This window comes from Penicillium nucicola (assembly GCF_028828085.1).
Source record: "Penicillium nucicola strain IBT 29836 chromosome Unknown utg000010l, whole genome shotgun sequence".
Lineage (NCBI taxonomy): Eukaryota > Fungi > Ascomycota > Eurotiomycetes > Eurotiales > Aspergillaceae > Penicillium > Penicillium nucicola.
In genome coordinates, this window is record NW_026643134.1 from 817840 (window position 1) to 844163 (window position 26324).

Here is a 26324-nt window from a genome sequence, read left to right on the forward strand (position 1 = left end):
ACTGCAGCCAACCGAATTATCCATGTATGGTGTGTGTGGTGGGGGAATGGAATCCCTGCTTCTCCGATTTTCGCCAGTTTTGGGCGATGAGAGGAGGGGGCTTAGGGGGGAGGGTCAACAAAGAAAAGGTTATCCTGCCTGCATCAGTAGCCAGATAGAATGGTTTAATAGGGAGCGGTGTGTCTCTTGGCTGCATTATGTCCATTGTCTGCTGCTGCAGAGGCTTTGATATCTCGCCTCGATGACTCGGATCACGGGTTCCTGGCATCTCGTATACTACAAGTGCTGCAAGCCCTAGATATTTCTCAGGGCCTCCACAATTTATGCCTGCACCGTCGGTAGGTTGTCCGACCTCGATCGTCAAGGATTTTCGATGCCCCATTTCGATTCGGACTGGGGTTGCGTATGTAGCCCATATCGATATTCAAACCTCTGCGGTTTTTGTTGCCCAAGAACATCGCAAAAGACGGTGAAGCAATTTACAAGTCCACTCAAAACCTGGAACTTACAGCACCAAGTTGATGACTTCGTACTCGGGATCTTTCATCAACAAGAATGCTGTTGACTATTGGGCATCTGATTTTCCGAGGTTCGCCCGAGCCCTACAGCACAGCATCGTGGCATCATCCAAGAATGAAACTGGGGTTCCCTATGTCATGGTCGATCCAAGAGCGAGAGCGAGAAGCACATTCCTTGCGCTGCCCTTGATCTTTCCTTCATTCCGCAGTGAGCATAATATTGCATCACCCCCCAGATCATACACCTCAACACTTCCTAATCGAGAGCAGTACTGTATAGCAAGGGACGGCTCGGCTTCCTTGGATACCACCTTATTCGCATGTATCGTGGATGCAAATCCAGATCCCCCGCCCAGATCGCACATTTTCCCCACGATGACCGCCACAACAAAGATCGGGTTCAGCCACTCTACAGATCACTCATAGCGATACTTGGTAGGCCGATACACGATGATACACGGCTGAGGCCGTGTCTGGCGTTTGTCTAGAGCACTCGATCACCACTCTCCCATTTGGAATCACGCTAGCGGATCTTGTACCCTACAGCAGGCTCCATGATCGACGCAGGACAGCTGCCACACCACACTGTCGGGTTCACACGCCGCATGAATCCCCAATGGTTGGAAGTGTGGCGTTGCGGCTTCTTCCTCAAGCCGGAAGTCGAAAGAAAACAAGGCCGGATAATGATTCCTGGCTTATAGGATCTGTCCCTTTTAGGCCTATCCCCAATTCCAGACTAGAAGGTATCGGGCTAAGTTGCCAAAGGGGCTGAGCGCGCAGACTAGACCATTTGGGTCTGTGGACCGCCGTGATTGACGGGACGAAATCTCTGTCGTGATATATCATATTTCGGGGAGCTGACAATCTAGAGCGCGGGATTGAAAGAGACCGCGCGCCAGGAGACAAGAGTGAACAGGCATCAAGTGGGGGAGGAGAACAAGGGTTTGAAAAAAATACAAACCGCCCCTCGCCAGCTGACCCCATGTACGAAGCACAAAGGAGCTGTGATACAGTAGAAGCATGCAGATTGCAGATCATCCAGATTCCTTTGTTTTCAGGCGCAATGGATCACGATCTCGATTTGGATGGACATGCAGGTTCCCAATTCCCTCTTCAGCCATTTTCCAGCTGAAAGGTTCGGGTCCTTTCCCGCTATGCCAATAGGAAGCCACCATCGTCTCGTCCGTTTTGCGATGTGTACTTTTTTTGACTGGCGTAACTTCCCCTAGGCCTCCCCGATCGATCGAAATCAAAGAAGGTTGGAAGTTTATCGCACTGTCGAGCGTCACTGCAGTCCACTTTCCCCTCCTATTCCGATCTGGAACCTTGCGCTAAATTGGTGCGACAGTTTACAAGATACATGTACCTTGGTCTGTGTTGGTTCTGGATTGGGAACGATGGTATATCCACCCTGGCCTTTTGCCACCTTTCATCCGGAGGGCATTTGAAGGTGGGACCCGGTAGCTACATGGATGACATATTGTATACTGTACACCACGCACCAGCTCGGCCCCTGATGGGTCCAAGGCTGAGACTGGCCGTCTGCCTGTATGTCTATTGTAGAGTTCGGACTATCTGCATTGCTATCGAGTAGATTGCCGAGCTTGCCTCCTACTGTAAGTATTGTATTGGGTCCCGGGGAGATTCAAGTCCATGCATACCTAGATTTGACAGGTACTTTTGCTATGACAAGATCCTTTTTCTTGCATATCTTGTTTTCTCTCTAGTGTGTACCAGATAAACACGAATCCTGGGAGTCGGTCCGGCAGCTGTGCAGAATCTCCGCGGGCCAATCAGAAGACGGAATCGCCTCCCTCTTTGGCTCCCCCGCCAGGGGACCCGCGGAAACAGCAGCCCAGTTCCATGGTACTAAGTTAAGGATTACCACTACAGTAGGGAATTACCTAGTTCGGCTACCCAAAAAAAAAAAACACCGTAGGAATTACTGTACAGCAGTTACAGCCAACAGGAACGATCGCCCCAGTCCCCAGTGGCAAACGGAAAGTTATCCGGTGCCGCGGTGACGGGTGCAAAACAAAAGTTCCGCGAAGTGGACACGAATCAGATCTTGTCTTTGCAAGGATTTTCACACTATCGATTCCGCTTTTGGTCATGTGAGCCCCCCTGTCTCTCGGGGCTGTTCTTTGTTCCTGTGCCCTAGCCGACTTCCGACTTTGGGTCTCATAGACCTGTACGATTGCACAGGTACTTTTTTTTTCCCTTTTTTGCCTTGCTGATTCATTGATTCTGGGCTCTTCCGGCATGCTCAATGTGATTAACGGGAACTTCCCCTGCAGGGGTCTAGACAATGGTCTCGATCTGGTGGTCACGTGTGCAGTCTGGGTTTGGTCGAATCGCATACTTCCTTGCTATGGGCTAGATGTCTGTGCCTCCAGATGGGGAATTGACTTCAGCTTAGCAATGTCAATTGAAGCTTAGGAGCCTTTGACTTGTCAACTTATACTTTGCTTAGTCTTTACTTGGCCTACACCCGCTCGATTGGGTTCACTTGATGACCACCCTCCCTGCGAGTGGAATCTATGTCTGGACTTGAGGGAGTGACAGTAAACCAAAGTGGTCTTCAATGGCATTATGTAGATGGGAAGTATTGATAAAAGTAAATTCTAAGCTAGGCTGCTTCAGTTGTGCACAGCAGCTCAGCTCTACTGTACAGTACACCTCAGCCACCTCATCTAGAAAGACCATCGTATAGCGTAGCCACCTCAAGAAGCATGTCAGAACGCCACCCAGTAACCACTTAAGCACCAGGCTGAAAAGGCAGACAATATCCATTATGCAGTCTTGTCCATCCAGCGCAATGTTTCAGCTATCGATCGAAGACGAACGTCTAAAAAGTACCGCCACCGATTCTCGCCAGATACAACCTAGATGTTGAACATGCATGAACACCTCCAGTCGAACCAGCCAACAAAAGTACAGCAACGAGACCTCCCCTGGCATAGCACAGTACTTTTGCAAGCAGGGAAGCTAAAAAAATGATCGACCTCCTGACATGTGTGCACTAAATGTGACAGCGGATCACAGATTCCTGCCTGTGATGAGCCTGACATAAAAAGCAGGGGCAGCAAGCCAATCAACACAGTCAACAGAGCCTTGTATGATACATCCCCGATACGAGCTTCTACACGTCAATCACTGAGATGGAAAAACAAGGTTCGTTCAACAATCCCGTTCCTATCATGTTGTACAGGTTTAGCTTCCCTGTTCATATCTATTCCAAATCCTATCCCTGTATGACCCCCGGTCCAGGGTCATCATGCATTACAAAGCCTGGTTGTAGCTAGCTACGTGTCCTGTTCGTGTCGTACTCGATGCCACTTGAAGTACTCGTCGACTACGACTCTGGTGACAGGCTCTATGTCTGTGGCCTCCCTGTTCTATGTATCAGCTCGTCCTACGCGGGTGATCATTATCCTTTTGCTAGTTACCTCTTGCTCGAATTGAGATATGGTAGGCTTCGCTCAAGATACCGTGGCATCCTAGAATATGGGTCACCTCACTCTACTTGGAAGGAAGTAATAGATAGACATGGGTAGATACTCGACTGTGTCAAGTTACAGTTCAAAAGTGACATCTACTTGGTAGGTTGCTCGTCTTTATTCATATGCACTTACAACTGTTAGGGTAGGTAGTTCCATTGCTGCACGCTAATAAGCGAGTTGCCGTGTGTTAGATTCTTCAATCCAGTCCTTAAATATATTGGTGAATCCAGTCAAGTTGTAAATATTTCTGTTATATCCAATTAGATTGAAAGAATAATATCAGTTTGGACTGTACTTGCACTTTGATTGTGGAGATAGGGTGGAATTTGAAGATTAACTTGACTTAAGAAATCGCAAACATGTCCCAACTAAGGTTCTCGACACACATAAGTACCATTTTCACTCCTCGTTATCTGACGGGATAACTTTAGTGCAAATGAAATCAAGTGTATTATCTAGAAAACCCGCAAGCCGGCTTCCAAATTTTCTTGGTGTTGAGACAGGAGCAACGTAAAAATATATATTTGTGTATACATGTGTTTGCAGTTTGGTTATGAAGTTATGTAATTAGGCCCGCAGTGCTTTCATAACTGCTAAAATGGCTTTTATTTACAGTGTGAGTTTTTAGTCCCATTGAGGGAACAAGAGCTGCTGTTATCGATAGTTTGATGAAAATGGCATAGTCAAGACTGAGGAAATAAGATAGACAACGAAAGGCAATAAACCCGGAGGAGATAAGATTGTGAACGCATCTAATCTTTTAGTTTACGATAGCGTTAAATGCCTTGAAAGTGTCATCTTTGAGAACTTCATGTGGTACTGAGAATTCCAAGGTTGCAGCCGACCTCTCCATCTGATAGCATACACAATGAATCAAAAGAAAAATACCGGATAAATTGTTACCAAGCATTGTCATTCGAGCACCATATCTGAATAATGTAGCCGTTTGAGCAAACATCTACTGTACATCAAAGTCTAAACAGGCAAACGGAAGCACACCGTCTTTTTTATTGCTACGCGTGGACGACCCATAGCGCGCTTATAGCTAATGTATATCTAGTCCAGATCAAAACCAGCCAACTCCCTCGAAAAAGAGTCCGAGTTAGTTTATTGGTCCTTCTTTGACAGGGTAGCCCGGGAGTCACAACGGTGATGTGCAGACGGGACAAGGGTAGCTGTGGTAGCCCTACTGTACTGTACATTTATCATATGCTGATGCCCAACGGAGCTTGTACAGTGCATACTGTACTCAAAATTCCGAAAGTGAGTCATGGAGACGGTGACGAGAGCCGGGCAGGTGCAGTGACCGTATGCATTGGCCGTTTCTTTAGCAAACGTCGGCAGTATGAAACCGGTTTCTACCAAACGAAGATCATATGATTCTTGTTTGTATTTGCAGAAAGGGACATGCGGTCATATATAGAAAATTCAAAACCGGAAATGTAGATTGACCGCAACTTCACAAGTGTAAATCCGACGGGTGTCTATTATGCACCACATGTCACAGTATAACGGGCTTATCGCCATGTGACCTTATCGCTGAAGTCATAACTTCCAGCCAACTGAACTAATTTCCAAGGTTGGAACTCACTCCGACCTCAATTATCTGCAAATTGCTTTTCCTTGCTTGACCGGCATTAGATTGCGACAAATCTATTACAACCCGGCAGAGTTTCTCCGCAGAATGAGCGCGAGATAGCCAGTCTCACAACATGGCGCACTCACGAGCCTATTTTTCCCTGCCGGTGCGACCCTTCCTTTCACGCCAAGCACGTTGCAGTCGCATATTCCTACAATCTCCCAAAAATGCATTTACTGCACAATATCGCTTGCAAAGCACCAATACGGACACTGCCGAATCATCGCCTACCATTGATGTTGTGCCCGACGAACCATCATCAGACCTGTCGCATCTGAACCCCCCTCCGGAGGATTACTCGCGTTTCATTTTCCAGGACAAATGTCGAGTGACGATGCATGCCGGCTCTGGTGGTCATGGCTGTGTCGCATACCTCCGTGAGAAATATATTGAAGAAGGACCGCCTAATGGAGGCGACGGCGGTAGTGGAGGTGGTATCTATATACAGACTGTCGAGGGTTTAACCAGTTTGCACAAACTGGCTCGTCGAGGTGTCCTCAGAGCCAGCAGAGGTCGGAACGGACAAGGCAAAAGCAAAGGTGGAAAGCGAGGCGACGACATTCTCATTCAAGTACCCGTTGGAACGGTGGTTCGGGAAATCAGCCGACACGATCCAGTTGAGGACGCGTGGGCACGCATCAGAGAGGAAGAAGAGGCGGAACATATCGCCCAGGAGGAGCAGAAAATGTTTGGAAATCCCGATGAGCTTGAAGATCCAGAAGGTCCAGAATATGGTCTGCGAGAGACGGAGGACCCGGAATTCAACTCTATTCGGCATGACCGCTGGGTGCTTCATCCTTCCGCCAAACCCTCTGACTTTCTCATGGTGGAGTTTCCAAAATCATACCCGCGGAGACAGAATATAGCGGCGATGGAACCAAAGGCGCCGATCTGGCTAGACCTCTCGAAGCCCATGGATAAGCCTTTGCTTCTAGCCGCAGGGGGTGCTGGCGGATATGGTAACCCACACTTCTCGACGCGCACGATGGGACGACCCAAGTTTGCTTCTCGTGGTGAAGGTGGAATGACATTAGAACTCGACTTCGAACTCAAGTTGCTTGCAGATGTTGGACTAGTTGGAAAGCCCAACGCCGGCAAGAGTACACTACTCCGCTCACTGACCAACAGTCGGACGCGCATTGGAAATTGGGAGTTTACTACACTTTCTCCTCACATTGGAACCGTGATCACCGACGATATGAAGGGCCGTCCACTTGTCGCATCAAAGGAGCGTCGAACACACTTCACTATTGCGGACATTCCCGGCTTGGTTGAGGATGCCCATCTTGACAGAGGACTTGGTCTGGGATTCCTTCGTCATATTGACCGCGCTGGAATTCTGGCTTTTGTGGTTGATCTTAGCCATGGCGACCCTGTGGAAGAACTGAAAAAACTGTGGCACGAGCTTGGAGAGTACGAACGAGTGCGCGATATGGATCCGGATTCCGCTGGAGACAACAGCGTCATTGACTGGAACCCCTTCGGCAATGACGGTCCGGAGCCTCAAAAGAATCCTTTCCGGGAGCCCGGAAGTCAGCCGTTAAACACCAATCCTGATGGCACTCTGCCTCGCTTGATGATGACACCTCTTCACCTCAAGCCTTGGTTTGTCGTGGCCACCAAGGCGGACTTGGAAAATACCCAGGATCAATACCGAGCTCTTCAAGAATATCTGTCAGCCGTACAAGATGGATCGGTTGAGCACCCATCTGGTCATGAGAAGGCGTGGAAAGAAAAGCTTTGTGCTGTTCCTGTCAGTGCCAGACGAGGCGAGGGTGTCTCGCGCATTCCCAAGCTGGTGATGGAACTTCTGGAGTGAAGGCTCTGTATATCATATCCTGTAGTCATTCGTCTGCATGGAACCAATGTATTATAATAAGCATAAACATACTTCAATATCTGTAAAATATTACGATTTCTTAATTGATTTTTCCAAGCATATTGCTATTTCTCTGGTTTGAAATACCTGTAACCACCTAGTGCAGGATAGTTTTCAAATGAACATGATATTAACCATCAGGAATTAGAATTATCAGCACAAGTCCACGGCTTAGATCCCCCATCCTCCCTGAGGGAGTCAATAATACTCACAATGGAACCGTAAGTACCTGCCACGGTCATAAATGTTCCAATGATGATAATGAAGCCACTCCAACATGCCATGAAAGTCCACTTCCATGTACGGTCACCCCGAGGTCGCCAGTTATCATAAAACCACATACAGCCAGTAGGCTGATATGCCAGAAAAGCACCTAGAAGAGCGCCGATAAGTGAAACGAGACTATTGAAAAATGGAATACCGCTTGCAATGAGGTAGGCTATTATTGTTGAGGCAAAAGTGCAGGAGAGCCATGTAATCCAGTGAATAAAGGAGTTAGAGGCTAGATGGTCGGATCCTCGCAAGATGCGGACGAATACATATTTGCTCGGTAGCTGTAGGAGCGTATGTTAGTATCTAATGCGAAAGCCATAGGGTGTACCAAGAACTTACATGAATCACAATAGTCGTGGAAGCAATGAGACCAGGAAGGGCAATACCATATGAGATCCTCTTGATCAGTGGCCCAGCAGAGCCCAAAGCTGGTGAGGCAACATATGTTCCGCAGTAGTAGTATACCACGATACCAATAACCAAGTATATCACGGTAGAGCCAATTTGACTGACAATAAGGGACCGCGTGAATAGACGGGGGTCGCGCATCTCGGCGGCGATGGCAAAATAGGCTGGGGTGGCAGAGCATGCAAAAATAAGAGATGAGACTGCAGCAACACCCTCCGCAAAGGATGGGCTGTTGCTCAATTTGAAATCAGACGACCATGGGCCGTCTTGGGGTGCTGAGGCTGGTCGGTCTTGGATGCCAACACTGACTGTCACGACCAGGACTATGAGGTATCAGAATGAGTGGGAAGTATTGGGCAAGAATGACTGAAGAGACTGACTCGCGGCAAGAATGCAAACTAATCCAAGCCATGCTATCCAACTAATCTTGCCTAGCGTGCGTACACTAGCTAATAAAAATCCAATGACAGCCGCAATGGCAACGAATGCAGCAGTGCATGTTCCGTGGGCTGAAATTGCGTTCAGGCTGATTGAGATCCCGAGAATACCGGAACCCGCAACGAAGATCCAATCTTTAGGATGTTAGTACTTTGGGGATTGATCGGATATGTAGTATCACTCACAAAGACTGAATCCAATACCCAGGATTTCTCGCCCAACTCGACCAAACATTAGGCCACCTGCATCGTCAAGGCCGTAGACTTCCCGATGTTTCATCTTGAAAACGCCGACTATGTAGCTTGTCCAAGTAGCAATTCCTGCCACAATACAGAGCAAGATCGCACCGGGAATCATTCCCAAAGTGTTGAAGACGGAGGGTATAGAAAGGACACCCAGACCAATTTGGGTCTTCATCATCAGGGCAACGGTTCCCAGCCATCCCACCTAGAATACATGAGATGAACGACATAAAACGTCGTGGAAGAGCAAGACATACATTGCGATAATTAGGTCCCCCTTCAGTGACCTCCCCAAAAACGGCATCGTGAGTCGTATCTTGTCCTTTAATAACTTCTCCAATCTGCGACGAAGTATGAGTTATAGGGTCTGGTGCCTCGATATCGTCAGGGAATTTGTTTTGTTTTTCAGACATGGTAATGGATTGAAATAAAATTGAGCGTCTAGCAAAGTAGAACAGCACCAGGTCGTTCTAGCTTTCTATAACTATGATCGCCCCCACCCGGATGACACGAGGTCAAGTCTGAGTCTTTGATAGCAATCGGCATTAGGAATGAAAGCGTGCAAGATAAGAATGTACGCCCTTGTCAAAATATGACTTCACTATCGGCGATATTCCAAAAAGCCGGGGAAGAAACATAGTGGTAGCATTAGTTTGTCGCTATAGCCTGCCCCATAAGCTTCCAGTCATGACTGGAATACGGGTTATAGCCGAGATGCTTATCGGCAATCCAATTATGGGGTACGTATTATTATTTGGAATGGCAAAACATCCTATCTTAGTGGGGCTGGGTGAAGATCTGACATGGTCACCATTGTGGATCTTGGGATGTGTTGAGGCTTATCGTTTATAGTTCGGGCTAGAAGAGTAACAAGAGTAACCCAACGGGAAGGTCACCGCGTGGCCAATGGAAGATATATGTCCAAGGATCTGGAGACCCCGGAATTCTCTATACAGCGGAGTAATGGAATGTGGGGAGCATTGTTCTGTGCACAAATGTGTGATAGCTGCGATTTGAAATCCACACAAGCGCAGGTGTGCGGCAAAGTCGTGAATATACCACAAATTCTTCCTTGTAAAAAGAACGCTCGCCCTGGGACAATAACTAAACCTTATTCATAGTTTAGTACTCTACATATAAAACCTTATGTCTACTGGAGCTCTCTAGGTAATAGAAGACCCATCACAAGAAAATTCGACTCATTCTTCTTGATCTTGAAACAGATGAAAGCCATTTGGTCTATTATTGGAGTAGCAGATACAAGACACAATATTCAACTGCATTTAAATTGTGATCATTACATCACATTAGGGAAGAAGAATGAGACCAAATGAAGAAATTTATATTGAGTCTGTATGGTGCACAAGTCTATAATGAAGACTTGTGGACAACATGTACATTGCCAGTAACAACTGTCTTTGTCTGCAAGTAGTCATCGATTCCATATTTACTTCCTTCACGTCCCATACCAGAGTGCTTAATACCTCCGAAACTACACATGAAAGCAGGAAAATTAGTAACTGATCACAAAAGAGGAAGGCAAGTGGAACTTACGGACTGGCAGCGTCTGATACAGCGCCTGTGTTGATGGCTACCATTCCAAACTGCAACAGCTCTGATACGCGGTTCGCCCGAGTAACATCACGAGTAAAGATATAGGATGCTAATCCAACCTCACACTTATTGGAGTCCGAGATAACTTCGTCTTCAGTATCAAAAGAGAAGATGGGTGCCACTGGCCCAAAGATCTCCTCCTGAATAACCCGCATTTTAGTGTTCACATTTGTGATGATAGTTGGTTCGAAGAAGTTTGAGCCTATGAATGAATGTCCCGTTAGCTCATGAGCTTCAACGCCAATAGGCGTGGCATAGGAAACGAAAATACCTAGATCAGGTCTTCGACGACCTCCAATTGCAATCTGACCACCTTGCTGAACAGCATCCTCAACAAGACTGGCGACTCTGTCTGCAGCTGCAGGGGTCACCAGAGGACCATGTGTTGTCTTCTCATCAAACCCATCCCCCAGCCGGAATCGTCCGACAACATCCTTCAGTCGGCGGATGAACTCCGGATAAACGCTTTTCTGGACAAAGATCCGGTTGGAACAGACACAGGTCTGGCCTGAAGACTTGAACTTGCTGGCTACTGCCGCATTCACGGCCACCTCAAGGTCGGCATCTTCAAAGACAATGAACGGGGCGTTCCCGCCCAACTCTAAGCCTAGCTTCTTTAAGGTGCCACTAGACTGTTGCATAAGGAGTTTGCCGACTCTGGTAGAGCCGGTGAAGGATATCTTGCGAACAATGTTGGACGAGCATAGGGCTTGTCCGATCTCGGGCGTGTTTTCCAATGCACTCACGCTATTGATAACGCCGACAGGCACACCTGCCATCTCACCGAGGTGAATCAAGGCATTTGCAGTCAACGGGGTTTCACCGGCAGTCTTCACAACGACTGTGCATCCAGCCGCCAGGGCAGGACCGAGCTTTCTAGTAATCATAGCAGCAGGGAAGTTCCATCTGCATCGTGTAACATCAATGTTAGCAAGAGACGAATATCCTAGTCACAGCATTTTTACGGATCAATACGTACGGCGTAATAAGACCACAGACTCCAATAGGCTCTTTCAGCACCGAAACGCGGAACCCAGGCTGGCTGTGCGGAATCACATCACCATAAATTCGGGAAGCTTCTTCAGCAAACCATTCAAGAAAGCTTGCGGCAAAGAGAACCTCGCCTTCAGCATCGGCTTTAGCTTTGCCGTTTTCCAAGGTAATCAGGGTCGCTAGATCGTCCTTGTTCTCCATGACTAGCTCATACCACCGACGAAGAATACGACTTCGATTACGACCTGCGCGTGATCTCCACGCAGGAAGTGCTGCATTCGCAGCCCGAATTGCTTCCTCTGCATCTATCGTGGCGGACTCTGGGCATGAAGCGATGACATTTCCATTTGCTGGATCTAAAGGCGATTCTGTGCTTAGTTCTCGAAGCTCTGTTTGATCATTGAGGCCAAGGGGAATTCGAATACGTACCCGTCACCTTGAATTGTCTCCCAGATGCAGCATCTACCCATTGTCCATTGATATAGTTCTTATCAATGAACAAGGAAGGCTGCCTCAAGCGAGATGCGGTGGTCATTATCGGCGATGAGCTCAATGTCAATCGAATCGTAGATAAGACAGAAATCGTATGAATCTAGGACAGTTATAACGTATGGAAGGCATTTCCATATTTCATCTTTGGACTTTGACCTCGGTGATCATCCCGAGATTTAGGGCAACTCTCAGCGAACAAAGTAATTCACAGCGCAACATCCCCTCACTTCTCCACCCCACGATGGAAGCTCTTATTTTGTACAGAACGCGATAACAGCATTGCATGATCCAATAGCCTTGGTTGCTGCTATGGCAGGCCTTGGCGACTGTGCATAGTATGTACAATAGAGAAAGGAAGGCGGGGCCGCTCGAGATACAAAGGACTTGACTCAGTCCGAATATCTTTCCAACTTCCCTTCTTCAATCCCAAAGAGCCATCATCAATCGCGCTTTGAGCATTCTCTGTACAGCACCGTATCCTACAAGATGTCCAAGACTGTCACCACAGTCGATTTGTCAAACACCGCGAGCGCCTACTATGCCCCGGCGACTGTCGCACCAGCAGGCAAGCTTATTCATGTCGCCGGCCAACCAGGAAGTCTGAAGGATGGATCTATTCCGAGCGACTATGAGTCTCAGATTCATTTGGCTCTGCTCAACCTGCGAAAGATCATCGTTGCCGCAGGATCCTCTATCGAGAACATTGTCAAGCTGAATCTTTACATTGTGGACTATGATGCCGCGAACCGAAAGCATACACGCCATATTCAGCGCTTTTTAGGAGGTCATAGACCGGCAATTACCCTGATTCCAGTGCCACAGCTTGCGGTACCTTCGTGGCTCTTTGAAATCGATGCTGTGATTGCGCTCCCAGAACCCTCCCTCCCTCCCGTACTGTCCAATGTGAACCAGGCCGTGGACGTTGTCATCATTGGTGCCGGTCTGGCCGGTCTGACCGCCGCCCATGATATTCTGCGCAGCGGCCTGTCCTGCGTTATTCTCGAGGCGCGCGACCGTGTTGGTGGCAAGACGTGGAGTGCACCGCTCAATGGCGGCGGAACTATTGACCTTGGAGCTGCCTGGATCAACGATACAAATCAGAGCAAAGTGTACGCCCTTGCAAAGCGGTACGGGGTAGAGGTCATCGAGCAGAATACACAGGGAAACGCTGTTTTGGAAGATTTTGATGGCAAATGTACACCATTTGTCTATGGAGAACTTCCAAACGTAAGTACATCCCAGAGCTCAGTTTGTTGATGATCTAGTATCTGACCATGAGTGACAGTTCGATGAGACCACACGGCAACATCTGGCGCAAATTCGTGACATGTGTGAAGCTGATTGTCAGGCCCTTGATACATGGAGACCGGATGACAAGTCTCTCGATTCCCTCACCTTTGAGGCCTACTTGCGATCTCGGGGTGCCAGCGAAGTAGCGCTTGCAACCGCCATGGTCTGGACTCGGGCAATGCTGGGCCAGGACCCCCGCGACATCTCCGCTCTTTACTTCTTGAACTACTGCAAATCGGGAGGAGGTCTGTTGCAGATGAGATCTGACCGCAAGCATGGAGGTCAATACCTCCGTATTCGCCAAGGTACCCAGGCCTTTTCCCTCGGGTTGGCTTCTTCACTCCCCCAGGACATAGTGAAGCTGTCCGCCCCTGTGCATTCAGTAGTGCAGAGCGGCAACCAGTCAATCAAGGTGCAGGCAGGCGGTACAGTATATGCCGCCCGCAAGGTCATCACCACTGTTCCTAGCCCTGCTTTGAAGAATATTGCCTTCCACCCCAAATTGCCACCAGCGAAGCAGGTTTGGGCCGAGTCAACCACATATGGATACTATACCAAGGCCATGATGGAGTTCCGCTCTCCGTTCTGGGAAAAGAAGGGCTTCTGCGGTCTTGCGCAGTCATTCATTGGCCCTGCTAGCGTGGTCCGCGAGAGCTGTAGCCCCGAGGATCGGAAGTATGTCCTGACCTGCTTCATGTCTGGCGACCCCGGACGGGAATGGGCGGCACTCTCCACCCCTGAGCGCGAGCGCAGCCTTCTAGTGCAACTGGAGAAGCTTTTCGCAACAAGTGATCTGCAGCGGGAGTTTGTGCAAATGACAACCTACGAGTGGGTACATGATGAGTGGGCTGGCTTGGGCTGTCCCTGCACAGCACTGACTCCCGGCGTGATCGCTAACCTTGGTGGTGATGCTCTGCGTGAAAGCTGTGGAAACTTGCACTTTGCTGGCACGGAGACTGCGGGTGAGTGGAAGGGTTACATGGAGGGTGCTATTCGGAGTGGTGAGAGGGCTGCCGCTGAGGTTGTCAAGGGCTTGCAAGCTGGTATTACTGCACGTCTGTAAAATTCATCTAGCTCTACATATTTTGCTACCAAATTGTTTAATACAAGCATTGAAATGTTCATCCGACAGAAATGCCAGTTGCCAAATTTCCAAATGCCGAAACCTGGCGAATATATTCTAGTCTGGAACTTCATATCAGAGTGACATGATATATGATTCTTTCTTTATTTTGTAATTACTAACTTACATGTCATTCCAAGTGATCATCAAGCCTGAAAAGAGCGTAAGAAATTGACGATAATTGCCCCTCCATGTTTGACTGACCTACGGGGCATCTCATTGGCTCCGCTGTGGCTTTCCTTTCTCGAAATGCTCCATATTCTCGGCGGTTCGCCTTTCCCTCCGCTATCTACACTTCGCAATTTCAGGAATTCGATGCCGTAACTACGAGGGGAACCTTGCAGATAGCTTGGTCACCCTGCCTGTCCTTAAGTTAAAGGAGATACTCCATGTCAACTCTCGCCCAAGCTTTATTCTCACAACGGCATTTACTACATCGCAACGATGGCACAAAAGGCTCGCGTTTTGATCGTTGGCACTGGAGGTGTCGGCACCATGTCAGCCTATGCGTTGATGCAAGGTGGAAAGGCCGATGTCACCGCAGTGATGCGATCGAACTACGACGCTGCAGTGAAGAACGGAATCAGTATTGATTCCATCCAGTATGGACATGACATCAAAGGGTTCCGACCAACAAACAGTAAGTTCCTACTATTGTGCCTTCAGATTACATACCGAAGACCAAAAATATACTAATCAAATCTTTAGTCGTCAAGACTGTCCCCAACGTGGAAAAGGAAGGCATCCAACCCTTTGACTTCATCCTGGTCACAACCAAGAACGTCCCAGACGTGTCGCCAACAGTAGCAGACATAATCGAGCCAGCCGTGACACCAGGCAAGACAGTAATTGTGCTCTCACAAAATGGCCTCAACATCGAAAAGCCCATCATCCCGCGCTTCCCCGGCAACCCCATAATCAGCAGCGTATCCACCGTCGGCGCAACAGAGCGCGCACCCGCGGACATCTTCCACGACGACGATGACTCGCAAAAGATCGGCGCCTTCCAGAACCAACTGGTTCCCCAGAACATCGCCGAAGAAGCAGCGAAAAACTACATCAGCATCTACAACCCAGACGGAAAGCTAGACCTCGTCTACGACCCGGATGTCAAGCGCGCTCGCTGGCGTAAGCTTCTCTACAATGGCTCCTTCAATCCCATCGCCACAATCTTGCGCATGGATACTCGGCGCATGCGTATGAGCCAACATATTGTCGATGACCTGATTCTTCCAATTATGTTCGAGGTGCTTGCTGCTGCGCGTGCGTGTGGCGTGACCGAGCTGACGGATGATCTTCCTGGCAAGATTCTGCTCAATGATGATATGCAGTTTGAGTTTAAACCTTCAATGTGTCAGGATATTGAGAAGGGCAATCTGTTTGAGATGGAGAATATCGTTGGTGAGCCTTTGCGAGAGGGCGAGGCTCGGGGTGTTGCTATGCCTACTTTGAGGACTATCTATGGGCTTCTTAAGGGGTTGCAGCTTCAGGTCAAAGAGAGCAAAGGGCTGTGGGAGCCTAAGTTTAGGCCTGATAACCCTTACAAATAGAATTTTAGGCTTCGAAGCTGCAATAGACAATTGAAATATATTCCATGTCGGGTAAGAGGGTTCATCATTATGTTATCCGTAGAGTTTGATAAATTGGGATTCGTGGTGAACAATTGCGTCCTATATATAAATAAAAAAGCAGCATATAGGCATTGAGAGCGTATAGGTGATATTTGTCTATATTCTAAGAGTAGTTCTCCAAAAAGCTTGCTTGACGACACCTAAGACTTTCCTGCCTTCGTGTAAAACATTGTCTGCCTTGGTCAATTAAGTTGCGTCAAATCACACTAAGTACTAGTAAACACAATTGAAAAACAATGAGCTGAGTAGGGCACTCTTTTGGGGTAAATCATGTGTTCCAATTAAATGCATATGTTCCAACTAACGATCTATACAGCTAGCGACGCTAAGAAACAAGCACTATTTTACAATTTCAACAAGCGACCATCAGACTGCAAAAGAGAGATAGATTCTCTCTTGATCTCTGAGATGTTTCGGCAACTGCATCAATAATGTAAGTACAGAAAAAGCGAAGGCTTTAAGAGAAAAGTTCACACTTACCCAGCCAGCGCCATGCACGTTTTGAATTCATCATAAAGTAAGTTGAGAGCCAGCTCAACTCCCTTTTGGCCATCGTACTTCCAGATTAAATGTCAATAAAGAAAACTCGGTCATCACCATTTGAGAGGATATGAACTCACAGCCAAGCCCCAAATAGCCGGTCGTCCGGCAAGACAGAAATCGGCCCCGAGAGCCAAAGCTTTGAAGATATCAGTTCCGCGACGGATACCTCCATCAACGGCAATAGGAATCTTGCCCTTTGCGACAGGAACAACCTCGCGAAGAACATCAAGGGAAGAAGGCACGCTGTCCAGCTGGCGGCCACCGTGGTTTGAGATGATGATTCCATCAAAGCCGTGCTTGATTGCAAGTTCGGCATCGGCGGCTGTGTAGACTATAAGAAGAGAAAAGGAAAACAGTGTTAGCGTTTGAGACAGAAGTTGACTGGTTTACATGGGTTAACTCACTTCCCTTGCCCCAGATTTGCATCTTGGTGTGCTTGCGGAAGAATGGTATCATGTCGGGCCATTCAAGAGTGTCATCTATGAAACGTTAGTCAATGAAGTTTATTTGTTTCATCTCGCCAAAACAATACTTACCATAGGCCATCACATCATTACCATCCTCGAGGTTAGTGACATCAACCCCAGGGAAAAGATTAGGGTATTCCATGCCCTTGGGCACTGCAAAATTGTTGCGGAACTCATTCAGTCTGCGACCGAGATAGGGAACATCAAGAGTAACAAAGAGAGCCTTGAATCCAGCAGCTAAAAACATTGTTAGATGTATCGTCTCCGAGAAAAAGCGAAAGTGGGCTCACCTTCCGCGCGCTTGATCATCTGAATCATCGCAGCCTTATTCTTGAGCAGACTCATCTGCATCACATAGGGATTGCCAGAGCCATGCGCAATGACCTTTTCTAACTCGATGCAAGAATAGTTTGATAGTCCCATCAGAGTGTTGTGAGCAGCACACGCTTTGGAGGTGCCGACCTCGCCCTCGGGATGCGCCAATGTCTGCATGGCCGTTGGCGAGAATCCAAAGGGAAATTTAACCTTGGTGTCAAAGATGCGAGTGCTAGTATCAAGTCCTGAAATGTTTCGCAACACCCGAGGGCGGATCATGTATCGGTCGTATGCCGATTGGTTCAATCGCAATCTGTGATGAATCAGAAATATCGTAACGGTGATGGCCATGACGTGCAAGCATACGTGATCAGATCCATGGCGCCTTCATTGTAGTACTCTGGCACGTATATCAGTATAAATGCTCTGTGTGGGTTTTGAATCATGTTAAACTTACCGCGATAGGTCTTTTCTAATTTCTCGGAGCCTAGACGTTCAAGGTCCTTAATGCAGTAGACCTGCTGGTCAAGGGTTCTCTGGCGGTTAGCCATTGTGTATGGTCAAGTATCGATGTAGTAGAGAATGAGTCAAGGTCCGCAGAAGGGGAATCAACGGTTGTTGTATTATGGAGTTGTCGAAGTTGGGAATGGAATGTCCAAGTGGAGCCTGCGCTATAACCTTCCTATTCTCTCGGAACACTTGGCATTTCGTCTTTAGCTTCAGATTAGATTGTCATTACGAAATTCATGATTTGATGGCATTTTGAATCTCTATTTTCAACCCTGGAGGTGGGCTCAGACATTGTAAGCAGTCTTCTTATGAATTGGGTAGTGGCATTTTGAGATACGCGCTCGGGCGACTAATATTTACTTATCTTTTGCGACTGGGGCTAGGCTCTGGCTCAGAACCCCATACGAGAAGATCAAAAGGATGTAGAGGACGAGGCATTTTATTGAACATAATAGCAGGGTCTCCGATTGATATACAGCACTATATTTGACGAAGGAAAGTTCATGTAGAGAATAGCGAAACTGACACGAAGACAATTAGCTGAACGAGATGTTGAAAATATCCAAGAAGTCATCCCAGATGAAGGGACCTACATTTTAACTATTTTGCCGGACTTGAAATATTTGGTATTTCTTGTAAAGCAAAAATCATTCAATATACTATGGCTACGTCTTTAGCGAGTAAATACAACAAAAAGGAAACATAACAGCATAAACCCCGATTTCAAACCATCGATGGTCAATATGAAAAAAAAGAAATCTTTCAATTCCCCTTGCTCAACTCTCCATTTGACTTCCAGATCTCGTACTCGAAGTCAGGCTGGAATTCAGTATAGAGGGTTTCCTGCGCCACGCTGTTAGCAAGTCTTTCTCAATAAATATCAAGACCATCCCAGAGATCGATCACTTACAGGGTCAGCATTCACTCGTGCAGTAAACTCGGCTTCTTCTTCACCAACAAAATTCTTTGGGAGACCGGTGCTCTCCACCTTGATTTGAACTTCACACGAGCGTTCGGCAAGAGTGAACAAATAAGCAGCCTCGTCAACGGTTCCACCAGCAGTCAAAAGGCCATGGTTCTGGAGCATAATAACTCGCGCTTTGTCACCCATTGCCTGTGCAATTCGCTCTCCTTCTTCTGCCCCTAGGACAACACCGCCAAACGCCTTGTAAACGGCCTGCGTACCCCAAAAGTTGCACGTATCCTGGCTGATGATATCAAGCGGTCTGCCAAAGGTCGACCACGCCTTACCCGCTGGTGAATGGGTGTGACAGGCAGCATGAACATCCGGTCGTGCTCGATGTATCGCGCTATGAATCATAAATCCGGCGGCATTCACAGCCGTCTTGTTGCCGCCGATGACCTGGCCATCCTCATCAATGTGGACCATATCACTGGCCTTTAACATTCCGAAGTGTTTTCCCATTCTAAAATTTGGTCAGTCATTGAGCTAATATCAGCCTTAAGTATGAGGATCTGTAACGTACGGATTGATCCAAAATGTCGTTGGGTCAACTGGATCGCGCACGCTGATATGGCCACTCGTTCCCTCTGTAAAGCCTTTACGGGCAAACACACGGAAAGCGCCCGCCATATGCTCTAACTGCCATTGTCGCTTCTTGTAAGGGTCATCGATCTTTGGGATACCTGGGAACTCGTATCCACCTGTTGCGAGGGTGGCATGGGTGCCAGGTGTTTGTTCAGAGTTGGCTACAGTGGGCACAACAGACTGGACAACTTCAACGGTTTGAGTATTAGACATTCTGGGTGATTGATGATTCTCGAGTATCGGATGGTTTTTCTCGAATGTTGCTGGGCTCACTCAGTATCGATAATAACGGTTTGGAGTTATAACGAGTTAAAGCGACCGAGAAAACTCTCGAAGATGCTTTGCAGATACTTTGCGCGATATAATCAATTGAATCTTCCAATAACACCCTAAAACCGATGTTTGGCTCAGCTCAAGATGATTTCATCATCATCAACGAGTCAGTTGCCTACAGTTGTAAAACAGGCAAGTCTCCGCGCACTTGTATACTTCCGGCGCCACTTCACGATAACTGGGATCCACCGCCTCCGCTGAGAACTTCCCTCCCTGATTGCTGCTCTTTCCCTCATCACATTACAGTACTTTGAACTGCGATTCGCTACTTGTCTTTGCGCATCATATTTGGTCAACGTGCACAGTGGGAAGTGGGTAATGGTCGGAATCTCATGCCTCCGCAAAACCCAAGGCCAACGAGGAAGCGTACGAAGACATTTACGGGGTGTTGGACATGTCGGACGCGCAAGATCAAGTGCGATGAGTCCAAACCCTGCTGTCACCAGTGTTTTGAAAAGGGTCTGAGCTGTGAGGGCTATACTGCCCGCCTGCAATGGCTCACACCAGTCACCGGCAAGAACGTTCATCGTGCGGATGACGTACAGGCATTTTCGCATGGCCAAAACACAAGACGTCTCATGCCATTAGGTAAGTACTTCAATGTTTACGACAGAAGTGATTGCATTCGCAATGGAATTCCCCACTAATATCGAAGGAGTTAGAACCTATTCAATCAGTCTTGGGATGGAATCAGGTTGACGGGATCCTTCGCTACATTGATTCCTTGGAGTCTGTAGTTAATAACCGTAGCGAGGATGTTAGTGCCAACATCCAGAACTTTGGTGTCTTCAGTCTTCAACAAAACAGCTTATTGGACTCCGAACAAGTTCCCAGTCCTACGGCCAAGCCAACAAGGCGAACAGGTGAATATGAATTTGTGGGTGACCCAGAAGTGGTATCACTTGATTCTGCTGGTACAAACGATTATTCCGAAGCAGACATATCATGGAATCTATGCAACTCTACGAACCATGACCTCGCGCTGGAATTCCCCCAAGCTCACACTACGGTTGACCCGCTCCTGCAGGAGCTTCCAAAAGAGCTACCAAACCTTTCAAATCATACACTACAGCTACCACCTGTCGGCTTCGAGGAAATATATACACTGGCCGGGTTGAAATATGCAAACAATCCAATCAGACAGTTCACACCGCCAGCTCCATCGATACCCAACGGCTTGGATGATCTGGTAGTTCCCTCACAAGAGCGATTCTTGATGGGACACTACCGGAATAGGGTCGTGAATATATTTTGCGTAATCGACAATGTGAAGAGCCCGTGGAAGACCATTCACCTGCCCCGAGTTCTCCAGTGTGGTGGTGAGCTGAGCTTTGGAGGGACCACAACGCGAATTCGCAACGCATTGCGGAACTCTTTGCTGTCAATCAGTGCATTCTACTTCTCAAATGATCTTAGATCTAATCAACGCGTTGAAGAGGCAGAGAATTGGGGCACCATTGCTTCAAGATATCGTTGCGATGCGATCGGCCTTCTGAAATATGCCGTTGAGACCGATCTCTATGCCGATGAGAAGCCAAGATACAAGGAATTCCTCGCAACTATGCTCTCTATGATCACGATTAATGTATCTCATCACTTTCATATCAGACTTGACTGGGAACCACTTGCTAATTTAGTTCGTGCAGGTCATGTCAGGGGATACGAGAACCTGCAGTGTGCATTTGGATGGAGCAGAAAAGCTCATCACCCATATGGCCGCTCAAAAGTCTTCTTTTTCCAGAAAAGCCCAATCCCTTCATCGGATTTATCTTTATTTGCGAGTGATATACGAGAGCACGGCTATCAGGCGATATAACAGCTCAGGATCTCGCTTCGCCCCCTGGTTGGGATCAGCAAAGACCGTGGGGCCACAGCCAATACTCCCAAGCACCAATGCGTTTATCGAGGAGGAAGATACCCCCCTCTCAATGATGCCTATGGAATGCACCGCCCCAATCCAAACGCCGGTCTCCAAAATATCTGCTTATGAGTGTATATACGGTATCCCTGAGAACCTCCTGCTCTTACTCAAACAATCCATCGAAGTCATCGACGAAGTAAATCACCACCGTGAAAAAGGTGGAGGCTCCTTCATACCGGATTACTTGAACCAAATATGCGACGAGCTGGAGCAAGAGATCATGGATTGGCCCATTGAAGAGCGTCTACAACGATGCAAGGAGGCAAAAAACGGCATTAGCGCCAACATCATTTACCACCAAACTCGAGCCTTCCTCAATGCACTCATTATATACTTCTCCCAAAGTATAAGGCATCTAAGTCATCGCTACTTGAGACAATATGTGCAGAACATTCTCGAGAGCATCGAAGCAATTGAGCAGCTGAAGGCCGAGACAAAGATCCTAGCTGCACCACTCTTCTGGCCTGCCTTCATGGGTGCTACAGAGGCTTTCGAGGCACGACAGCAAGAGCGTTTCCGGCAGTGGTATGAGCGTGCTGAGATATATGGGATGGAGTGCGTGAGAACTGGGATTCAAGTCTTACACGAAGTTTGGAGACGTGGGCCCTCTAAAAGTCGGGATATACAGCCTAGTTGGTATAGGATCGTAGAACATACCGGGGATTGTCTGATGTTAACGTGAAAACGAATTGTATGAACCAAGATTAAGAATTGAATTTCTCGCCTTTTTCTGTCTTTCTAGATGACCTTCTTGTCTTTTGTCCGCGAGAAACACATGCCTGCTGTTCTTGTGTACTTAGTTTAACAGTATCATCGGATTTGGCCCAACTCCAAGCAGAAATGATTATTATCTTCTCTCGGTTTTTGACATGAGTATTTCAGTATTTCATTCAATTTGATAATCTAGGTCCTCGCAATCTAAGTATGTCTAAAGTGATGCAATAAGCTCGATCTCTACCTCGGCATCCAGAGGAAGCTTTGCAACAGAAACGCAGGTGCGGCACTATCAACCCGATTAGCAGATTCTCCAGAGGACCGCATTACGAGATGTCGCAGCACATCACCATGATAAAAATTGAAAATAACTTACAGGCTTGATATCATGGATAAAAACCTTCCCATAGCCCTTATTGACATTTGCGTAATGATCCATGCTCGAGAGAAAGATTGTAACCTTAACAACTTTGCTTAGATCACTACCGGCGGCTTTCAAGACCCCCTCGAGATTTTGAAGAGCCCGTACCTATTCGACGTTTTTGTCAGACTTCAAGGACGTACGTCTTGTTCGATCTCATCCGGAAGAATGACAAGCTTACAGTTCTGTCTGAGGCGTCACCAGAGACGAATGTACCGCTTTTGGGATCGATGCCCAGACTACCAGAGCAGTACACCATTCCATTGCTGATTATTCCTTGTGACATGAGAGGGCTTGGAGCTGGAGCATCCTGGCTCAGGACAACGACGTTGTTGGTGGCCATTATGGTGGAATTGACAAGAACGAAGATTGAAGAACGATGTTTAAGACTGCTTTTGGTATTTAGAAGGCTTAATGCTATCCTGTTGATTTAAGTTAGTCCATGCTGGAGTCTATCTGATGATGGTCGCCGTCTCTTCCGCTATGACGCTTCTCAGGCAAGAGACAGCGATGAAGAAGCAGAACTTGATAAGTGCAACATAATCTAACTTCGAGCCAATTTTACGTCTTTTGCTATCCCAGCATAATTATTTGTGATGATAGGAATTTGCGATCAGAGCCCCCCAGGAAATCGAAACTGATACATACTCCTCGGAATGAGTCTGGTCGAGAGATATGCCTGAACATTAGTAAATTTTGATAAGCATCTTTTGTATTTCAAAAAAAAAAATTGGTTTCTTCTATCATAGATTATCCATTCCTTATCCAAGTAATTTAGAAAATTGTGGTCATGAACTCCATCCTTAGCAGCGACTGATATTTCCCACGCAACGTAGCTTTTCACCAGATCAATCCACTAGGATCGTTACCACGCAACTAGGGAGAACTTCTAATAACAGAAGTAGTCATTTCTTTGGGAACGGTAAATCGAAAGAGGATCGCTACGTCTGGTCATCGGCGTATCATGATTCTGTACATGATCTTCGAACAGACGGATAGAAGACTCAAATTGGCCTCAACGGGAGTGAGACAAGAATTTGATTTTTTTGCCTGTTACAGTGAATGCTGGTATACTGTTCGGACGATTCATGTACTGGAAATGCGATTTTGAAGTCCGGTCAGATGGTCAAGTGGTGTGCCTGTGCTCGAATGATGCTGGAACCGAAAAGAGTCAACTGGTCAATTTGCCTGCGCAAAATGCTAAGATGCGAGCCCGCAAATCTTCTTGGCTATAGGGAATCTGCAAATGTCTCCACTACAGGACACTACTTTTTGAACCATTTCACAGTCGAAAGCGAGACTACGATCGGCAATACCCTCCAATCGTTCGTGTCTGAATGAAGGGCTTAGCTGCAGTGTGGCGCCCCTCCACCCAATTATTATTGCCAATGAACAGCTGGGGCTGATTGATTCACCTCGCTTGGGATTGCCAAAGCAAACTGCCAGTTCAGCCATGCAAGCTAGCAGACAAAAGATTGTTGGACTTCACATGTGTTGCGGACACTGTCATTAACGCGTTGATAGAAAAACCCAATTGAAATCATTGAAATTATCACCCCTTTTGGGACTTCATAGACAGTAGGTCTCTATATGTTGCTAACGTTAAGTATATAAGGGATATCATGCAATAAAGCTACATCCAGCACTTCCATTAAAGGTCCTTTCTTGCCATCCATTTATTACGCGCGAGCTCGGCCTTCCACTCCGGATTATCACAATTTTCTTTCGCTTCTTCCAACCAGCAATCCCAGTTCTTCGTCCCTGGGGCAATTTTGGCTCTTCTGAGCCATTCAATTTCCTTGGTTGCCTGGATCGCTTCCCACATCGCGAGGGTGAAGTTTTCGGTCATCTTGGGCTCGCCGACGATGTCGATATCATATCGATCCTCCATGTTCCAAGTATCACCCGGCTCAGTCAACAATGCCATAGCCCAGTAGGCAATGTTAAGAATGACATACGCAAGCCCGACAGCGATCTGCATCTTCCAGCCGCTGTTACTGAAGAAAATGATAGAGGCCATCAGAAGAATCGTACTGGTGCCCAAAAGAATCTGATGCACCACTCCCTTGAACACATAGTCGCAGACCTCGGTACCGCCGTAGATCTCGCGCGAGACAAATTCATCACACTCGACGAACACGAATGCGCCTGCCCGCGACCGGATGATGATATCTCCCCGAGGGATAACCGCAGCGTTGGATGTGCGAACGGCGAGTTTGGGCCTCCATTGTGAGGATAGACACGCAGTGCTGGTCGAGAGGGACATGGTTGCCAGGCCGATCAAAGCAACGGCATCGTGGTTGACGCCAGCCCAGACGAACAACGCAATTGTGATCAAGATCGAGGCCAGGGTCACAAGGTTCAATGGGCAAAACTTGTGCAATGGAATGCTGGCCATGATCGGTGCATTGGCCTTCTTCTTATTCTTTTCGCCATGCTCTTCTTCGTCTTTTTTCCCGGCATCCAGTTCGGCTTGCTTCTGATCGGCATCACGCTGGATCACGCCTTGTTTGTGTTTGATCTTAAAGTGTTGGAATTCGTAAGGTTGAAGTGAATCAATGCCATGGATTACTTCTGCGAAGAAGTTGAGCTCGTTGAAGTGAGTTCCTGAATGAACACCCAAGACGGTCACATCTTTCACGGCCGGTAATCGAACTGGTCGGTCGGTGTCGAGCATAGTCTCAGGGGCAGGCAGTAGACGAGGGAAGCCGCCAAATGGCGATGCTGTGATAGCTTGGGCATGCTTTTCGATTGAGGAGCCTCCGACCACGGCCAGCAAGCCAACAATATCGAAACTCCATGTGGGCTTGTCGGTGTCGACCGTGAGCGGAAACCAGCCCATGGTGTTTGTTTGTCCTTGAGAAATTTCGAAGGAGATATGAAAAGAAAATTCTACAACAACAGAGGAAAATTGACAATTCCTGCGCACCCCTACTAGTACTGTACTGCAGGCCCGACGGCCTGAGGGATTTCTACGTGCAGCGACCCACTTGGTGAAAGGAGATGATCCGCGGGGCGGGATTCAGAGAAGATTGTAGGCGAACTAATTGAAATTTGGCTGAAAAAGAACGCGAAATTCAGCCAGCCACTTTGACCGGGGAGAAAAAAAAGCAACATGGGACTTTGGCGACATGGACAACGGTAGCGTGCATACAGATGAGGAATAGCTCCCGTGATTGGCCCCGACTCGGTGTTAATGAAACACCATGGGTGTTCACTTTTTTTTTCTTTGAGTACGCCGCAGGGAGGGTCCATTCTGTTTGAGAACAGTCGTGAAGGAGCTGAAAACTAAGACCCATAAAACCCAAGTTGTCGGAAAGAAGGAAGATTTATACAATATGCACGTACGTACTGTACTCCATATCTATATGGATATCATAGGCATGGCTCGATCGGATAGGGCAAATCAAAGGTGGCTGGGAGATGATAAGCATCAAAATCTTTCCCCGAACACCCAGATTAAAAAGGTTTCAGTAATGTACTGTAGAAAGGCTGCCAATGAGTGTAC

At 47.5% G+C, this 26324-nt stretch overlaps 10 protein-coding genes across 10 annotated transcripts; 5 read left to right on the plus strand and 5 right to left on the minus strand.

Annotated features, from left to right (window-relative positions):
* Positions 1-5733: 5733 nt before the first annotated feature.
* Positions 5734-7479, plus strand: N7511_008841 (GTP-binding protein Obg; the record flags this gene model as incomplete). The annotated part of the gene is made up of 1 exon (XM_057131218.1): positions 5734-7479. One exon carries the CDS (start codon positions 5734-5736, stop codon positions 7477-7479), a length of 1746 nt encoding a protein of 581 aa, XP_056979206.1.
* Positions 7480-7676: 197 nt separating this feature from the next.
* Positions 7677-9313, minus strand: N7511_008842 (uncharacterized protein; the record flags this gene model as incomplete). Its single annotated transcript, XM_057131219.1, has 5 exons — positions 7677-8093; positions 8152-8543; positions 8601-8792; positions 8844-9105; positions 9158-9313. 5 exons carry the CDS (start codon positions 9311-9313, stop codon positions 7677-7679), a joined length of 1419 nt encoding a protein of 472 aa, XP_056979207.1.
* A 955-nt stretch (positions 9314-10268) lies between these two features.
* N7511_008843 (NAD-dependent succinate-semialdehyde dehydrogenase) lies at positions 10269-12042 on the minus strand (the record flags this gene model as incomplete). The annotated part of the gene is made up of 4 exons (XM_057131220.1): positions 10269-10392; positions 10455-11420; positions 11494-11863; positions 11937-12042. 4 exons carry the CDS (start codon positions 12040-12042, stop codon positions 10269-10271), a joined length of 1566 nt encoding a protein of 521 aa, XP_056979208.1.
* Positions 12043-12485: 443 nt separating this feature from the next.
* N7511_008844 (putative flavin-containing amine oxidase) lies at positions 12486-14352 on the plus strand (the record flags this gene model as incomplete). The annotated part of the gene is made up of 2 exons (XM_057131221.1): positions 12486-13226; positions 13285-14352. The coding sequence occupies 2 exons, from the start codon at positions 12486-12488 to the stop codon at positions 14350-14352; spliced, it is 1809 nt and encodes a 602-aa protein (XP_056979209.1).
* A 504-nt stretch (positions 14353-14856) lies between these two features.
* Positions 14857-15962, plus strand: N7511_008845 (ketopantoate reductase family protein; the record flags this gene model as incomplete). The annotated part of the gene is made up of 2 exons (XM_057131222.1): positions 14857-15052; positions 15121-15962. 2 exons carry the CDS (start codon positions 14857-14859, stop codon positions 15960-15962), a joined length of 1038 nt encoding a protein of 345 aa, XP_056979210.1.
* A 425-nt stretch (positions 15963-16387) lies between these two features.
* On the minus strand, positions 16388-17919 carry N7511_008846 (alpha-hydroxy acid oxidase; the record flags this gene model as incomplete). The annotated part of the gene is made up of 7 exons (XM_057131223.1): positions 16388-16463; positions 16524-16600; positions 16664-16917; positions 16991-17065; positions 17123-17290; positions 17344-17681; positions 17735-17919. The coding sequence occupies 7 exons, from the start codon at positions 17917-17919 to the stop codon at positions 16388-16390; spliced, it is 1173 nt and encodes a 390-aa protein (XP_056979211.1).
* Positions 17920-18640: 721 nt separating this feature from the next.
* On the minus strand, positions 18641-19640 carry N7511_008847 (uncharacterized protein; the record flags this gene model as incomplete). Its single annotated transcript, XM_057131224.1, has 3 exons — positions 18641-18721; positions 18789-19305; positions 19366-19640. 3 exons carry the CDS (start codon positions 19638-19640, stop codon positions 18641-18643), a joined length of 873 nt encoding a protein of 290 aa, XP_056979212.1.
* A 452-nt stretch (positions 19641-20092) lies between these two features.
* N7511_008848 (Zn(II)2Cys6 transcription factor) lies at positions 20093-22363 on the plus strand (the record flags this gene model as incomplete). The annotated part of the gene is made up of 3 exons (XM_057131225.1): positions 20093-20348; positions 20423-21345; positions 21398-22363. The coding sequence occupies 3 exons, from the start codon at positions 20093-20095 to the stop codon at positions 22361-22363; spliced, it is 2145 nt and encodes a 714-aa protein (XP_056979213.1).
* A 246-nt stretch (positions 22364-22609) lies between these two features.
* On the minus strand, positions 22610-23159 carry N7511_008849 (uncharacterized protein; the record flags this gene model as incomplete). The annotated part of the gene is made up of 3 exons (XM_057131226.1): positions 22610-22684; positions 22772-22924; positions 22998-23159. 3 exons carry the CDS (start codon positions 23157-23159, stop codon positions 22610-22612), a joined length of 390 nt encoding a protein of 129 aa, XP_056979214.1.
* Positions 23160-24869: 1710 nt separating this feature from the next.
* On the plus strand, positions 24870-25370 carry N7511_008850 (uncharacterized protein; the record flags this gene model as incomplete). The annotated part of the gene is made up of 2 exons (XM_057131227.1): positions 24870-25045; positions 25103-25370. The coding sequence occupies 2 exons, from the start codon at positions 24870-24872 to the stop codon at positions 25368-25370; spliced, it is 444 nt and encodes a 147-aa protein (XP_056979215.1).
* Positions 25371-26324: the final 954 nt, after the last annotated feature.